Source organism: Pan paniscus, chromosome 18, assembly GCF_029289425.2.
Source record: "Pan paniscus chromosome 18, NHGRI_mPanPan1-v2.0_pri, whole genome shotgun sequence".
Taxonomy (NCBI): domain Eukaryota; kingdom Metazoa; phylum Chordata; class Mammalia; order Primates; family Hominidae; genus Pan; species Pan paniscus.
In genome coordinates, this window is record NC_073267.2 from 66266950 (window position 1) to 66285749 (window position 18800).

Consider the following 18800-nt stretch of genomic DNA (forward strand, 5'->3'; position numbering starts at 1 on the left):
AGACCACTAATGAAAATGTGTTTATACTAAAGGTTTGTTGACTTGACATAATCATTTGCTGTGAAAGGTACAAACAAGGCCCATTAAAATCTGCCATTGTTTTGTGTCTGGGTCCCCTGTGATAGCCAAAAGCAGGTAGGTGGTGACAAGCTGCCCTTCTGAATGAACCATGTGGGTTCCTAGCTTTATGTGCTCTGGTTTATTGATGTCATTACATTATTAGGCAAATGACCGATGCCATTCCCTATCCTACCCCCGTTATCAGTATATGTATTTGGAGAGTCTTCATGTTGTGTCCTCAGAGCTGCATGAGAGGCTGTGCTGGAGGAGTCTTTTTATTTTTATTTTTATTTTTTGAGATGGAGTCTCTGTCACCCAGGCTGGAGTGCAGTGGCGTGATCTCAGCTCACTGTAACCTCTGCCTCCCTGGTTCAAGCAATTCTCCTGCCTTAGCCTCCCGAGTAGCTGGGATTATAGGCGCCCGCCACCACGGCTGGCTAATCTTTGTATTTTTAGTAGAGACAGGATTTCACCATGTTGGCCAGGATGGTCTCGAACTCCTGACCTCAAGTGATCCACCCGCCTTGGCCTCTCAAAGTGCTGTGATTACAGACGTGAGCCACCGCGCTCGGCCATGGAGTCTTTAAGAGGGAACTATTTCCTGGGCTCTGCTGGTCATTGTTCCTATCCATCCCAGTGCACTGCCCAGGTTTTTGGGGTGTGACAGCACGTGTTGGGGAGACATAGGCCAATATGTAAGGAATCTGGGAAATCTATAATTAGTAATGTTTTATTTAAATGTATATCCCCAATATTATCCTGCCTCCCAACCTGCCTCCCCCACCTTCTTAAAAAGACTGAACAGAATACACTAATGTGCCACATAATGATGTTTTGGTCAAGGACAGACCCAAATATACAACAGTGGTCCCATAAGATTACAATACCATATTTTTATTGTACCTTGTCTATAATTAGATACACAGATACTTACCATTGTGTTACAGTTGCCTGTAGTATTCAGTACAGTAACATGCTGTACAGGTTGGTAGCCTGGGAGCAACAAGTTAAACCATATGCAGCTTGGTGTAGTAGGCTATACTATCTAGGTTTGTGTAAGTATATTGTATGGTGTTCACACAATGATGAAATCGCCTAGTAGGAGCCTTTCTCTGAATGTATCCCTGTTATTAAATGATGCTTGACTATATACTAAAACATTACAGTTGCTAAATTATAAAATGATCAAAAACTAATTAACCATGACAGTAAGTTTCCAATGCAAGAAAACGATTGTGTTTTAATTTAGCTTGTCATTTGAAAAGCTTTTGCCAAATTCTACTTTGTATTACATTTTCCCAAAGTTTCTTTAAAAAGCAAAAACACAGCTGGGTACGGTGGTTCACACCTGTAATCCTAGCACTTTGGGAGGCCAAGGCGGTTGGATCACAAGGTCAGGAGATCGAGATCATCCTGGCCAACATGGTGAAACCCCATCTCTACTAAGAATACAAAAATTAGCTGGAGTGGTGGCACGTGCCTGTAGTCCCAGTTACTCAGGAGGCTGAGGCAGGATAATCGCTTGAACCCAGGAGGCAGAGGTTGCAGTGAGCCGAGATGGCGCCACTGCACTCCAGCCTGGCAAAAGAGTGAGACTCCATCTCAAAAAAAAAAGCAGAAACACGAGGCTGGGTGTGGTGGCTTATGCCGGTAATCCCAGCACTTTGGGAGGCAGATCACTTGCGGTTGAGCCAACGTGTTGGCCTCATCATGGCCAACATGGTGAAACCCTGTCTCTACTAAAAATACAAAAACTAGCAGGGTGTGGTGGTGCATGCTTGTAATCCCAGCTACTTGGGAGGCTGAGGCAGGAGGATTGCTTGAACCCAGGAGGCTGAGTTTACAGTGAGCCGAGATTGTGCCACTGCACTCCAGCCTGGGTGACAGAGTGATTTTAGACATGTATAAATGCACCAGTAGTGACATGCTTGTACCTTGCATGCTTGTACCACCTATAGGTGGATCTGATGTGTAAGGTAACTTGAGTTCTTCATATTACAACTAAGACTTTGATCTCTACATGTCAATTGATGGGTCATCTTCCTTGTTGCTACTCAGCCCCCCACCAGCCCAAGCTATGGAAAAGAAACTGCCCCCTTGTATGAAGAGCAAGGTGTTGGCGGGGAAGTGCACTCTGTATATCTGTCTGTCTGTCTGCAACTGTGGCTATCAGAATAATGTCTCAGCCCTTTTCCTGTCAGATCTCGGCTGAAGCAAATAAGGACAATGAACAGCAGCAAAGAGGTCATCCTGGGCATCTCTTTCACTAATGGAAGTCACCAACAGACCTAAATCTAATCGATCCTAATAATAGAGCTACATGTATTGAGCCTTGGGTCAATAACTTGATTACATTATCTTATTTTTTTTACAAACAAATAAGCTGAGGTTTAGGGAGTTTGGGCGACCTGGCTAAAGTCCTGCTACTAGTAGTAAATGGAGGCACTAGGATTTGAAACTGTCAAATTTCAAAGCCTATCCTTTTGGCCATTGTGTTACAGACATTTAACCTGTTTATATTAAACTAGACTTGTAGGCTGTCTTTTCACCTCACCTATATTAAACGAGCAGTGGACATCATCAGACCTGAAACAGAGAGTGCACATGGCAAAATGCTGGAAGAAATGTGTAAAGAAAGGATTTTTAGAATTTCCCAGATATTGGCCAACAAGTGAAAAGCACATAGACAAGTGGGCAGTGATGATGTCATCAATGTTAGGAAGAAATTAATTTAAACCAACAGAGAAATATAGACTGAGGAACTGTGACTAGCTCCATCACCAAGGCTATATCTGCAATATGAGCCATTTAGGAATTTTGAAGGACAGTTTTGATCCACTTTTTACATGTTTATGTGATATAGAACCCCACACTGTTGTTTCATGGGGACTTTACTTTCTAACAATCATCATGTGCTCCCAGAATGGAAGAAACTAAGAAACATCTGTAAAAGTCATCTATGTTGATGTTTTCAAGTTGGGAGAGTTTTGTGAGGTGTAGGTAGCATAGTAGATACCATTATGGTTATTGTTTGCCCTGCAGTATACTTTCGATTTTTTGAAAGTTAATTTTAAGTTGTGTTAATTTTCCCCCATTTATAGGGCTTCCTGAAGAATGAGAAGGACAATGCCCTGCTGTCTGCCATTGAAGAGTCCCGGAAGAGGGTAAGAAAATTAACTAAAATATAGATGTATACAGATGAGGGCAAGAGGGCTGGGCGTGGTGGCTCACATCTGTAATCCTAACACTTTGGGAGGCTGATGCAGGAAGTTCGCTTGAGCCCAGGAATTCAAGATCAGCCTAGGCAACATAGTGAGACCCCATCTTTACAAAAAATGCAAAAAATTAGCTAAGCATGGTGGCACACGTCTGTGGTCCCAGCTACTCCAGTGGTTGTGGGAGAATTGCTTGAACCTGGGAGGTAGAGGCTGCAGTGAGCCGAGTTACGCCACTGCACTTCATCCTGGGGGACAGAATGAGGAGCGAGATCCTGTCTCAAAAAAAAAAAAAAAAAAAAAAAAGCAGATGAGGGGTAGCAGTATATACTAGGGGAGTGTGGGATCTGGAAGCTGGAATCTATCCTATGCCCAGTTCTCTCCTACAGAGAGAGTTCTACAGGAACCATTTTTTGAGGAGAATACCATGCTTTATAACGCTGTATGTATTTAGTGACTGAAATGCATCTGAGACACTGGACTGGACAATTAACTATTAAATTAATCTTAAAATGGAAAGACCAGAAAATTAGTGGTTTCATTGTTATTGTGTAAATGGCATTTTGGTTTCTACTGAATCAGCAGTTCAGAAAAGCAGCTGTGATCGCTGACAATTTCCTTCAACTTAGTTTCCTTTTATTACACAATATGAGTGGACCACCTTTTATATTAACAATTTCTCCAAGCAAAAAAAAATAAAAAAAGCACACACACATGAAACTAGCTCCATGCTTGAAAAGATGGTAAATAAGTCCGCCAAAGAGCAGCCATTATATGTGCAACAGTATTCTGCAACAAGCAGTCCTGCAAGATACTCAAAGATTGTTTACTAACATGTGAGTTATCTCCATTTATTTCTGACAAGGATCCAAATATCAAAACCTTTCCATAACATCCCATTATAGTGAAAGAGATTTTTGGGCTACTGGGGCCTTTTGGTGAGGGAAAAGAAAGGCTAGTTGTCCTGTGGAATTGGTTCTAGAAGTGCAGCTTTCCCCAGGAAGGAGGCTGGCAGGATACATTCCATCAGCTAGCAGTGGCCCTCTCTGCAAAGGGTGTAGGCTTGAAGTGACACCTCTGTTTTGCTGTTTACTTATTTAATTCTTATATCCAGTGAAATTTATTATGTAGTTCAAAAATAATAAAGTGAAAAAAATGCTGCTTCTCAGTGTGCTTTATTAAAATATTCTGTGAAGGTGAACATGTCTCAGTAGTACTGAGGTGAAATAGGGCAGCAGGGAGACTTGCCAGCTCCAGTTTATAAGGAAATGTTCCAAAGTCATTATTTAAATGACTGATATGTTTAGTTATCAAAATAAAATTCCCATCATGCACAGTGGCTCACGCCTGTAATCCCAGCAATTTGGGAGGACAAGGCAGGTGGACCACTTGAGGTCAGGAGTTCGAGACCAGCCCAGCCATCATGGCAAAACCCTGTCTCTACTAAAAATACAAAAATTAGCCAGGTGTGGTGGCGCACACCTATAGTCCCAGCTACTCAAGAGGCTGAGGCAGGAGAACCGCTTGAACCTAGGAGGCAGAGGTTGCAGTGAGCTGAGATCGTGCCACTGCACTCCAGCCAGGGTGACAGAGTGAGACTCTGTCTCAAAAAAATAAATAAAATCCCCAAAATTTCATTAATTATATTGTTGGCAATAGTACTTAGTCATAGATACAGAGAAATTCACTTGATTCAGATCTGAAAATATTTTTAAAAGGGTTTTTTTTGGTTCACACATTAAGTTAGTTACTCACCAACATTGATTCTCCTGCTGTAAAGGACCAGTGAAATTAAATTAGGATTGTTGAATGCTACCAAGCTTTATTAATCCATTTACCCCGCAGAATGTGTTTCTGGAATTGGCAGTCTCTGAACATTGTGCCATACTGAGACTAAATGTGCAGCCAGCCAAAACATTTAGGTGACATACCACAGTGCAAAATGTGTGCATATGTGTTTGTGAGGGAGGCATTCCAGTGTTGGGAGCCAGCCTAGGGGGAGACCTTTGACCTGTCTGGACACCAGGAAACTGCCACTGAGCAAGAATCATTTTCACACAAAAAGTGAGCAACTTTCTGGTATTTTTGTGACAATTTCATGTTTGAATAACTTGCCAGTGTCCTGCTGAAATGCCAAGAAAACAAGCTACAAAACCACAAGTGTGTCCTGTCTTTCCCCATTTGGTACATCCCGGCAAAAACAGAACAACATTATCAGAACATATGCATTGTTTCTAAAAGCCAGCAACAGTGCAGTAATAAACAGGTGTGAAGTCACAGCATATTGCCCTCTTCCCTTTATGAAAATGGGGTTCAAATGCCCCCCACCTGCTCTTAATTCAGCTGTCCAATTCTTCCCATGCTTTTTTTCTTAACTGTGTTCAAAGAGAAATATTTTCCACACATAACAAAAACTTGAAAGACTCAGATTTAATTTATAATAATTTCTCCACTGTTTTGTCATTTTCTGTGGATTGTTTTGCCTTCCTTTTAATTTTTAGATCTCTCCACACTTCCAGTTTATCCTTTTTCTTTTCTATTGAGTTTCTTCTTATCACTGCTTCCCACCTCACCTTAGACTCTCATTGCCCTCCTCTTCTCTTAGTTATTAGTTGAGCAGTTCTGTTGATTCCCTCTCATTAGTTCCTCTAGTTAGCATTCTTCTTTGCACTTTAGTTCAATGGTTCAGATGTGGATATAAACAGAATAGATTGGAATGGGACAGATGGGTGGCTGATCATCCCTGATTAGCCCACAGATTGAATGTTCCATTACCTCTAATTAAGATAAGCTGGGGGTGATGCAATTAAGGGAAGAGAATTTTGATATTGGATCATTTATTTATTTTTTGAGACAGGGTCTTTCTCTGTCACCCAGGCTGGAGTGTAATGGTGTGATCTCGGCTCACTGCAACCTCCATCTCCAGGGTTCAAGTGATTCTCCTGCCTCAGCCATCCGAGTAGCTTGGATTACAGGCGTCTGCCACCATGCCCAGCTAATTTTTGTATTTTTAGTAGACATGGGGTTTCACCATGTTGGCCAGGCTGGTCTCGAAATGCTGACCTCAAGCAATTTGCCCACCTGGGCCATTTATTTTTATTTGAAGCTCCTTATCACACTAATGGTAAATAGAACTACAGCACTGTTCATTCAGGTTGTGAGGGTGTTTCTAAATGAGTAGCCTGGCATACTTTCAGATATATCTGAGGATTTGAACCCGGAAAGCTGATAGTTTTCAAAGTACTTTCAAAGTGCTAAGCAGGAGTTCTTGGCACACAGGCAGGCAGCCCAATTAACAGGGAATGGTTAATTCCCACTGTCGTCATTCTGACCCTTACCTGATGCTGAAAGTCTGTCTCCACTGTCCTCTTCAGCAGTCTCTGTGGGTGGTGTATTGTCTGTTTTCTTTAATTGCCTTTGCTACTCTGCCACTCTTAGCCAGAGGTCTTGTCCTTAAGAAAAAAAGACTTGCTACACTTTGTGGTGTGCTCACTTCGTGTTGCAGCTCAGTAGGCTGTATAGCGTATCAACCTCCCCCTGCCTCCTAACTTCTACCCTACCTGATCCTTATGCCACCAGGCCCTCCATTTTACCTTGCTGGGAGAGGCTAGAGGCTGAGGAGGCAGTTGGTTTGACCACTGTGTAGGAAAGTTTTAGACAAAATTGTGGCTCACACTTGTCCATTCTTTCTGGACAACTTCTAAGAAAATTATCTCTTCCCCCCCCACCCCACCCCACCTTTGTGTTCCATCATACTTCTCTTGATTTAAAATGCATAACTTTCATGTTTAAAGTTTACAGATGTGAGCAAGAAGCAAAGGTTTTTCTCTGGGTATTTTTCAGCTCAGGCTAACTGACTGGAATGGTCCATTCTGCCTGACTCTCAGTGAAAAGAAAAAAAACAGTTGGAAGACTGTTTTTAAAATTTGTAATTATCATTTCTCCTGTGTCTGCAGAATATGTATTAGAAAAGGGTCCAGCAATGCACCAACCTTCTTCCTAATCACGTGTCTCTGTGTATGTATGTCTGATGTCCTTTTTTCACATTTTAACAAATATTGGTCTGAAACGAAACATCCCAATTGTAGGAAGAGTATATGTATGTGATTTTTCTAACAGTTCCCCAAAGCTCATGCATATCAATATTATCAGTATAAATTATCTGTGTTGCCAATAATAAAGCAGGCATTGCTAATACTCATTCCCTTATTGCTGCCTAATTAGATGCCAATCTGATTGTAAATGAAATGGCTTTTTGAAAAGGCTTAAGCTGATGGGAAACCTGGTCTGCCAATTGGAGAATAATAGGCTGAGAATGGTCATAATTCAATCTATCTATGTTGTTTTAATTCTCAGATTTTTTTTTGTCATCTTCCTTCTTCCCTCTCCCAACCCCTCCCCAGACTTCCTTTCTTTTTTATTTTCCTTCTGAATGCCTTTATTTTGGCAGCTACCTGCAACTACCAGTAGACAGTGGCTTTTCAGTAACTTTGAGTAGCTTGTTAGGCAGTTTAATCCCAGAGGGCTCTTTTTCTTTTACTGGTTTGCTTCCTCCTATGAAAGTTTAGTGTTTCTTTAAAAAATCAAATCAAATCACTGGGACCTAGTGCAGTGGTTCACGCCTGTCATCCCAGCACTTTGGGAGGCCAAGGCGGTCGGATCACTTGAGGTCAGGAGTTCGAGACCAGCCTGGCCAACATGGTGAAACCCTGTCTCTACTAAAAGTCTTAACACAAAAGTTAGCCAGGTGTGGTGGTGCATGCTTGTAATCCCAGCTACTTGGGAGGCTGAGGTGGGAAGATGGCATGAACTCAGGAGGCGGAGTTTGCAGTGAGCTGAGATCGTTCCGCTGCACTCCAGCCTGGGCAACAGAAAAAATAATAATAATAATAATAAAACACTGGGAGAAACTTGTTTTTTCTTATCTTAGATGTTTATTATATCGTAAGATACTATTGATTTTATAATCCGTCATTATTTTATATGCTACAAAGAAAAAATACTGCTATGACATACGATCTAATTTCAGAGCTTTTATAAAGATGTTTATATTAATAAACACATGGAAAGATGCTCAACATCATTAATCATTACAGGAACATAAATCAGAACCACAGTGAGATACCACTTTACACCGATTAGGATGGTTACAAGCAAAAAACAGGGAAAAAAAATACATATATATATGGTTTTTATGTTTTTGTTTTCTGTGACAGTCTTGCTCTGTTGCCCAGGCTGGAGTGCAGTGGTGCAGTCACAGCTCACTGCAACCTCTGTTCTCATGTCGCAGCCTCCCAAGTAGCTGGGATTACAGGCACACACCACCACACCCAGGTGATTTTTGTATTTTTAGTAGTAATAGGGTTTTGCCATGTTGACCAGGGTGGTCTTGAACTCTTGACCTCAAGTGATCTGCCTGCTTCAGCCTCCCAAAAGTGCTGGGATTACAGGGATGAGCCACCACGTGTGACCAGAAAACAACGTATTAAGTGTTGGTGAGGATGTAGAGAAATTGAAACCCTTGGGCACTGCAGGTAGAAATGTGAAATGGTACAGCCTCTATGGAAATAGTATGTCGGTTCCTCACAAAATTAAAAATAAAATTACCATGCAGTTCCACTTGCAGTTCCACTTCTGAGTATATACCCAGAAGAATTGAAAGCAGGGATATTTGTACACCCACGTTTATAGCATTATTCACAAAAGCCAAGAAGTGGAAGCAACCCAGGTGTCCATCAGTGAATGAATGGATAAAGAAAATGTGGTATATTCATACAGTGGAATATTTTTCAGCTTTAAAAAGAAAGGAAATTCTGACACTTGCTACAACTCTTAAGGACATTATGCTGATTGTCTCTGGCTTATTTCACTCACAAAAAGACAAATACTGTATGATTCCATTTATGTGAGGTACCTAGAGTAGTCAAATTCACAGAAACAAAGTAGAGTGGTGGTTGCCAGGAGCTAAGAGATGGTGGTGATGATTGCACAATAATGAGAATGTACTTAATACCACTGAACTATACACTTAAAAATGGTTTATGTGGGCTGGGCACGGTGGCTCACACCTGTAATCCCAGCACTTTGGGAGGCCGAGGTGGGCAGATCACCTGAGGTCAGGAGTTTGAGACCAGCCTGGCCAACATGGTGAAACCCCGTCTCTAGTAAAAATATAATTAGCTAGGCATGGTGGTGGGCGCCTGTAATCCCAGCTACTCGGGAGGCTGAGACAGGAAAATCACTTGAACCGTGGAGGCGGAGGTTACAGTGAGCCGAGATCGTGTCACTGCACTCCAGCCTGGGCGACAGAGTGAAACTCTGTTTCAAAAAAAAAAAAAAGTTTATATTTTACCAAAGTTTTATTAAAATGTCTTAAAATCAGTGAAATACGGTATGTTGCAAACAGTTGTCAGTAAGTTTATTTATTTATTTATTTATTTGGAGATAAGGTCTTGCTCTGTTGCCCAGGTTGGAGTGTAGTTTGTTTTGTTTTGGGACAGGGTTTTGCTCTGTCACCCAGGAGGGAGTGCAATGTTGCGATCACAGCTCACTGCAGCCTCGACTTCCTGGGCTCGAGTGATCCTCCCACCTCTCCCAAGTAGCTGGGACTACAGGTGTACACCACCGTGCCCAGCTAATTTTTTGTAGAGAGGGTTTTGCCATGTTGCCTAAGCTGCTCTCGAACACCTGGGCTCTAGCAATCTGCCTGCTTTGGCTCCCCAGAATGCTGGGATTACAGGTGTAAACCACCACGCTCAGCCAGTAAATTCTTCAAAGATAATTTTTAAAGTAGATTGCTTTTTCTCTACCTATGGAGAAGTGGTTGGTCTGGAGGGCTTTAGGTTTCTGTTGGGTCTTAAACCATGTTTTTTTTGTTTTTTTCCTGAGGGTCATTGTTCTCTGTTCCTTTCTGGCAGACCTTCGGCATGGCTGAGGAGTACCATCGGGAGTCAATGTTGGTTGAGTGGGAGCAAGTGAAACAGCGAATTCTGCACACACTGCTGGCATCAGGAGAAGACGCCCTTGACTTTACTCAAGAAAGCGAGGTAGCTTGAATGCAAAAGATAAACTATTGTTAATAAAAACGTGAAGTCAAAGAATACTTGTCTACTTGACTAGTATTTTTGGCACACTGGATCACTGTCTTCCCCTTGAAACACTTTCTTCACTTAGCTTTTAGGATGCTGCATTTGCCTGGACTGCCTCCAACATGTCTGCATGCTTCTTCTCAGTCTCCTTTGCTGAGCTTTCCTCAAATTCCCTGACCTCTATAGGTTTGAGTGTCCCAGGGCTCAGTCCTTAACCTCTTCAGTTTCTCTCTCAATCACTGTCCTGTGATTTCATCTGGGCTTGGGGCTTTAAATACCTATCATCTGTATGTCAAAGAGTTTCAGATTTACACCTGCAGCCTTGAACCTTAGTGTTAATTTATCTGGTTAATTTATCTAGCCAGTGTTAATTTATCTACTTGCCTTCTTGGCTCTGCTTGTATGTCTCATTGCCCTCACAGGCTAAATATGTACAGAATTGAGTCATGATAGCAACTCCTTCCCTATCCCCCTTCTCTTCTCACAGAGTTCCCTATCTTTATAAATGGCAATTCCAGTTTTTCACTTGCTCAGATCAGACACCTCAGCCTCACTTTTGTCCTCTCCATCTTGCCCATCTCACACCCAGTCTCTTTCACATGTTGACAAATCCAGTTAACCCTACCTTAAAATATACCCAGAATCCAACCACTTCTCACTGCCTCCACTTTTAACACTCTGGTACAAATCACTGTCATCTCTTGCTTGGATTACTGAACTTGGCCTCCTAACTGGTTGTTGTTATTGCCATGTAACAGATTACTCCAAACCTTGTTTCTTGAAAACAAGTGTGTAGCTTCTTACTTGGTATTTCTGGCTCAGGGTCTCTAAGCACAATCAGGGTATTGGCCGAGGCTGCACTCATTTCAAGGCTAGATGCAAGGAGCATCTACTCACAAGGTCATTCATATGGCTGTTGGCAAACCTTAGGTCCTTTCTGGCTCTTGGCTGCAGACATTATTTTCTTTTCAAATGGGCCTCTATATTGTGCTGCTCACAGCATGATAGCTTGCTTCCCCTAGAACAAGAGGGAATGGGTCCAAGGCAGAGCTAAATAGCCCCCAAGACAGAAACTATCATCTTTCTATAACTTAAAAGTAGTATCCCACCTCTGTTGGTTAGAAGTAAGTCACTAAATCCAGCCTACACTCCAGGGGAGAGGATTATACAAGGGCTTGACTACCAGGAGGTGGGAGTTACTGGGGCCATCTTAGAGGCTGCTGACCCACTCTTTCTGCTTTTGCTGTTGGACGCTGCTACAGTCTCTTCTCAACACAGCAGCAAGAACGCAACTATTAAAGGACAGGTTAGATTGTGTCACTTCTCTGCTCAGAACCCTTCAGTGACTCTCATCTCACATGGAATGAAAACCAAAGTCTTCACTTTGACATGTGGGTCCCTACATGACATGGTCTTGTTGCCTCTCCAAGCTCATCTTGTGCTGCTTTCCCCATTGCTCTTGCTGCACCAGCCGAACAGGCTTCTTACAGGTTCCTTCGGCAAACCTGGTAGCCCTGCCTCTGCCTCCAGTCCTCTGTGCTTCCTATTGCTTCTGCCAGGAATGCTCTTCCCCCAAAGGACTGCATGGCAGTCTCTCTCACTTCCTTCAGATATTTACCCATTGCTATCTCAGACCTTCCAAGGCCCTGAAATCCAAACCAACCCCTTCTTATTCAACACTTTGCATATCCCCTTCTCTTGCTGTATTTTTCTTTTTGGCACATCCTTCTATGTGCCATAGTATATGTTTTATGTCTTTATATTGTCTCTTTCTCCCATTAGAATATAAGCTTATTGAAGATAAGGATCTTTGTTTTGTTTATTCCTTTATCTCCAGTGCCTGGAATACTGTAGATGCTCAGGAAATATTTGTTGAGTGAATCATTTGGCTGTAGCTAACTTCATACTAACTGAACTATTAGGGATATATTGAAGCAGTGTATTATAGAATGATTATGTTAAGTAGCCCTTTTCTTAATTGCCAGTGTTAATTGACTGACAGTAGTGCTAAGTTGAGATTTTTTTCCCTCTTTTTAAAATTTAATTTAAAAATATAGGCAGTGTGGCCTGGGCGCGGTGGTTCACGCCTGTAATCCCAGCATGTTGGGAGGCCAAGGAGGGTGGATCACAAGGTCAGGAAATCAAGAGCATCCTGGCCAACATGGTGAAACCTGGTCTCTACTAAAAATAACAACAATTAGCTGGGCCTGGTGGCGTGTGCCTGTAATCCCAGCTACTCCAGGGGCTGAGGCAGGAGAATCACTTGAACCAGGGGAGTCGGAGGTCGCAGTGAGCTGAGATCCCGCCACTGCACTCCAGCCTGGTGACAAAGGGCAACTCTGTCTCAAAAAATATATATAAATATATATATTTCTAAATATATAAAAATATATATATTTCTAAATATATAAAAATATATAAATATAAAAAAATATATATACACACATATAAATATAAATATTTATATAAATATATATGTGTATTTATATATTATATATAAATATATTTATATAGTTATATAAATATATTTATGTAACTATATAAATATATTTCTATAACTATATAACTATATATAAATATATTTATATAAATATTTATAAATATATACATTTATATAAATTTATATCAATATTTATAAATATATACATTTATATACATTTATATAAATTTATATAAATATTTATAAATATATACATTTATATAAATTTATATAAATATTTATAAATATATACATTTATATACATTTATATAAATATTTATAAATATATAAATATATACATTTATATAAATTTATATAAATATTTATAAATATATACATTTATATAAATTTATATAAATATTTATAAATATATATAAATATATACATTTATATAAATTTATATAAATATAAATATATACATTTATATAAATTTATATAAATATAAATATATACATTTATATAAATTTATATAAATATAAATATATACATTTATATAAATTTATATAAATATTTATAAATATATACATTTATATAAATTTATACAAATATTTATAAATATATACATTTATATAAATTTATATAAATATAAATATACATTTTTATAACTATAAATATATAAATACATATATTTATAAATATATAAAAATACATATATAAATATATAAATACATATATAAAAATACATATATAAATATATAAATACATATATAAAAATACATATATAAATATATAAATACATATATAAATATATATAAAAATACATATATAAATACATATATAAATATGTATATAAATAAATACATATATATGTATATAAATACATAATATAAATATGTATATATAAATATATATAAATACATATATAAATATATATAAATACATATATATATGCAGTGTGGTTGTATGATTCAGATATTAAAGCACCCTGTCCCCAAATACCCTATTCTCTTCTCCCTTTGTCTTCCCCATAGGTAATCACTATTAGTACTTTCTTGTGTAAATTTGCGAAGTGTCTTTATACAGGTATATGAGACCGTATGTTCTTATCCCCATTCCTTCTTACAGAAACGTTAGCTTACTGCATGCTCTGTTCTGCATTTTTTCTTTTTTCCCTTCATGTATCCCAGAGGTCTTTCCTGAGAGGGATTTTGAGGCTACATCCAGGAGCAGCAAAAAAGATTGTCTCCCTTTAGCTGTGATTTTTGCCTTTGTGCCAGAGGGAGCCAGGGCTTGCCACACATTTACCACCCTGGTGTTGAGGGAGGACAGCCCTGGGCTTTTTCCTAGCTTTTCCAAATCAGCAGTGACTAGTTCTGAGGCTTTGTCCAAGTTATTTAATTAACCCTGCAGACCTTCAGGGTCTTTACTGATTGAAGTGAGATTATTGGGGAAGATTAGTGATAATGTAAAGCACCTGACCCATAATAGCCATTCCCTATTATCTTTTAAAAAGCAGTTTCATGTAATTTAGAGGTGAAGATTTAAAATTACGTTACAAAAATTATGGTGCTAGGTGTTTTCAGGTAATATCATCAGTGCTTCCTGATAAGTCTTTTTTTCCCCAGAAGTTGTTTCATGAGTAGCTAAGATTCTTTTTGCACATCGAAATAAGAAAACTGAGGCTCAGAGAGACACATAATATGCTCGTGAGACCCAGGACGGTTGGCCTGTGGACTCTTACTCTACTGAAGTCTAGGTCAAGGATAGGTAGGTTGGCAAAGGTTAACTGCACATCCGGTATCTATTCCTGGTTTGTTCCTGATTTAAACACCAGGGTTTTTGGTTTTGTTTTATTAAACTAGCCCCCAAATAAATAGATGCCAAAGTCATTGTGTTGGGAAATTGCTCATTAAGGACCCTGTTCCTTATTTCTTAGACTTAAAGATTTCAGACTGAAATCAGAGTCTTTGGGAACGAAAAACAAATGTGTAATATCGTTGGTCAGCCTAATGTTCCTTTCTCAATTCTTTGTGAATCTGAGCAAATAATTAGAACAGCTCATGGTTTTATAAACTTCACTTTTTAAAATGGTGTTAATAGGTTGTGTTCTGTATTGGGATTTGGATGTAATTATAAATTGATAATGGGATGTTCTTTCTTGATTGCTCTTCTCTTAAAAATAGAATAATCTGTTTAGTAGACTCTTCTTACTTGACCTCAAGTCCCCTTGGAAGGGAGTTATCTATGCTTTTCCTATCTCTGTTGTGACACCTGGCAGAGTAGTTTGTAAATGTTGGCAAGTGATGCATACAGGTCTTTCTTAAGATTATCCAGGGAATTGCCCTTTTCTGGAATCTTACAGATTTGTTGTTTGTTGTTTGAACTTTTTTCCTGATGTATAACGTATAGATGGAAAAGTGCACAGATGTAAGTATGCAACTCAGGCTGAGTGCAGTGGCTTATGCCTGTAATTCCAGCATTTTGAGAGGCTGAGGCAGGAGGATCACCTGAATCCAGGAGTTTGAGACCAGCCTGGGCAACATAGTAGGACCCCGTCTCTACAAAAAGAATTTTTTTAATTAGCTGGACATGGTTACATGCTCCTGTAGTCCGGGCTACTCAAGAGCCTCAGGTGGGAGGATCGCTTGTGCCCAGAAGGTTGGGGCTGCAGTGAGCTGTGATCGCACCACTGTACCCCAGCCTGTACACCCAGCCTGGGCAACACAGTGAGACTCTGTCTCAAAAAATTAAAAAATTTTTAAAAAGTGTACAACTCAATGAATCGTCACAGATAGAACACACCCAGATGAGGAAACAGAACATTACCAGCGCCCCAGAAATCCTCTTTGTGGTCCTTTCTGGTCACCAGCGCCCCAGAAATCCTCTTTATGGTCCTTTCTGGTCACCACCCACTATCAACAAGGGAAACCACTATCTTGACATCCAATATCATAAATTAATTTTGCCTGTTTTTGAACTTTATGTAAATGGAGTCATATAGTATCTACTGTTGTTTCTAGCTGCTTTTATGTAACCTTTTGTATATTATTGCATGTACTTTTAAGCCATTCATTCTCATGGCTAAACAGTATAACTGCAATTTGTTTATCCATTCTAGTATTGGTGAACCTTTTAGTTTCCAGTTCTTTTATAAATAGTACTATTGTGAGCATTTTTGTGTGTTTTGGTGAGCACATATTTGCATCTCTGTTGGGTACACCTAAGAGGGTAATTGCTGAGCCAGAGGGTATGCATATGTTCAGCATTAGTAGATACTGCCAAACTGTTTTCCAAAATGGTTATATTGGAGTACCCTCCCACCAGCAGTATGTGAGAATTCCATTTGTTCCATATCCTTGCCACACTTGATGTTTTCTGTCTTTTTAAATTTAACCATTCCAGTGTGTATGTGGAACCTCGTGTTTTTATAGGCCTTTTCCATATGATTTCCTTCAAAATAATGGAAAGGTGATACTTCACATGGACGGACACCTTGTCCACCCTCTTTATAGGAGACTACACAATGTAAAAGGCATAAGACAGGTTTTGGTATTCAGCAGGCTTTGGGTCCCCAAGCCTGGGCTTCCTCATTATGAAATATCATTTTGTTTTTGTTTTTTTTTGAAACAGAGTCTCACTCTGTCACCCAGGCTGGAGTGGAATGGCGTGATTCTCATGCCTCAGCCTCCCGAATAGCTGGGATTATAGGCATGTGCCACCATGCCTGGTTAATTTTTGTATATTTAGTAGAGACAGGGTTTCACCATATTGGCCAGGCTGGTCTCGAACTCCTGACCTCAAGTGATCTGCCCTCCTCTGTTTCCCAAAGTGCTGTGATTACAGGTGTGAGCCACTGCGTCTGGCCATGAAATGTCTTTCTTAAAAAACTGTTGTTGTAAGGAATGTAGAATATGTAAAGTGGCCGGCCCAGTGCCTAGCATAGTGTACACAGTCAGCATATTCTAGCATTCTTTGTGCGATTGTTGGTATTTGGTAAGATACACATTTTTACTTCAATCATTTTAATATGGATCCATCTCTTTTTAAGTGTTTTCCTTGATTTATAAAGTATTGTTAGGAATCAAAAAAATCTTTGCATATAAATAGAGGAGATAATTAAAGGGGTATGACAATATCTAAAACATTATTTTCTGGGCACCTTATTGTCAGGAATAAGGTCGTTGGAATACAGAGTCATTAGTTAAGAAGACAGCTTCACATAATTTTGAGCTGACCTTAACACTTGAAGGAAAATGTCCAAATTTTGGTAATTTAATATGAAGAGAGGCTCAAAGCTTTTTTTGTTTGTTTGTTTAGCAAAAAGTAGACTAGGATATAGTGGTTTCTGAAACATGTTTTTCCCCCACACCTTCCAATAACAGGAGTTTCCCCCAGTTCCTTCTAAAGGAGACATTGGTAATATCTGTTCCTAGCAAGTTGTTTTTTTTTTTTTCTTTTTTTGAGACAGAGTCTCGCTCTATTGCCCAGGCTGGAGTGCAGTGGCACGATCTTGGCTCACTGCAAGCTCCACCTCCCGGGTTCGTGCCATTCTCCTGCCTCAGCCTCCCGAATAGCTGGGACTACAGGCACCCGCAACCACGCCCGGCTAATTTTTTGTATTTTTAGTAGAGACGGGGCTTCACTGTGTTAGCCAGGATGGTCTGGATCTCCTGACCTCGTGATCTGCCCGCCTCGGCCTCCCAAAGTGCTGGGATTACAGGTGTGAGCTACTGCGTCCGGCCCCCCTAGCAAGTTTTAATAAAGGAAATGATGCTTCAGTAGCATAGAGTCAATTTGGGAAATTAATTTCCTTAGGATATCATTGGAAGAAAAAGGTATACTTTTTAGAGGAAAGTAGGAATTGAAAGATTGTTACTAACTCTTTAAGTTGTGGTGTGAATAAAAATGATGTGCTTTGAAACAAAAATGAGGCCCCTGGCTACGAATCCTCACATCGCAGTTTTTGCATCTGCTCAGCATGAGGAAGAACTTCCCTATTGAGGCTTGCATGACAGCATGCAGGATTTGAGCAGTTTGGGGAATCTATGATGTACCTTAGCCAACTTTTAAAACAACATTTAAAGGTAAATTTAACCTGAGTGTAGTCTAGTGGCTGCTTTGTGCTATTAGACATAGTCTATGAACAATCCCTTAATGTATTGTCTGGAACATGACTCAGCAGGAAATCTCACTAGAGAAGCTAAACTGTGGCTTAATAAGTATAGATAATGATGGTAACATTCCACACTGTGATATGTAAACAGTGTATGTTGAACATAGTCTCTAATTTTGATAACTCTTAATACCATATTCCATCACTTCTCAGTCATGCATCTGTTTTACATCTCAACATCTCTCAAATCAGGATATGTCTTAAATTCAGCAGTATATCATTAACAGCATTTTAAAATTTCTTATTGATACATAACAGTGTTTTACAATAGGTGGACTATTAGATGAAATGAAATATAGTAGAATATGAACTAACAGTTTGAAAACTGCAGACCATAGGATTCTGAGCTGTATTTTGTGGCTCCCTGGCAGTTTCCTTGGGGATGGACCCAGTTCACCTGTTAGGGGTTTGAGTAGGAGTTCAGGTATAGAAAGTGCTCTGCTGCTCTTTCAAAAAGATTTTTTAAAAACCTCATCTCAACAGGCCCTTGTCTGATCTTGTGCGCTTTTCTGACAGTAGAGGAATGTAGACCCACTCTGCTGCTCTTCCCCATCCTGCACCCAAACACAACCTGTCAGTGGTGTACACCCTTCCAGTTTCTCCCAGGGGCTTACATGCACATCTGTATATCTTACGATTTATTATCTCAAATAGTATCATTTTATATATTAGTTCCTATAATTTTGCATTATGTTTTTTGTTTTACATATTTTACAACTTCTCCTAGGTTAGTACACATAGGTGTCTGTCGTTTTTTAGTAGTTCTAATAGTGTTCCAGCCTATGTGTGGCCCAAGTATTCCTCTCATTTTGTCCATGGTCAACAATCTTAGTAGGGTTAATAAG

The 18800-nt window shown here is 39.6% G+C and overlaps 1 protein-coding gene across 4 annotated transcripts in view; it reads left to right on the top strand.

Annotated features, from left to right (window-relative positions):
* Nucleotides 1-18800, top strand: part of NUP93 (nucleoporin 93) — a 113258-nt gene that overhangs the window by 63395 nt on the left and 31063 nt on the right. For all 4 annotated transcript variants that reach the window (XM_003823764.6, XM_063597594.1, XM_034940219.2 and 1 more), the window contains 2 exons: nt 3162-3224; nt 10193-10321. In XM_003823764.6, the coding sequence (XP_003823812.1) occupies nt 3162-3224; nt 10193-10321 (192 nt within the window). The remainder of the gene's footprint in view (nt 1-3161; nt 3225-10192; nt 10322-18800) is intronic.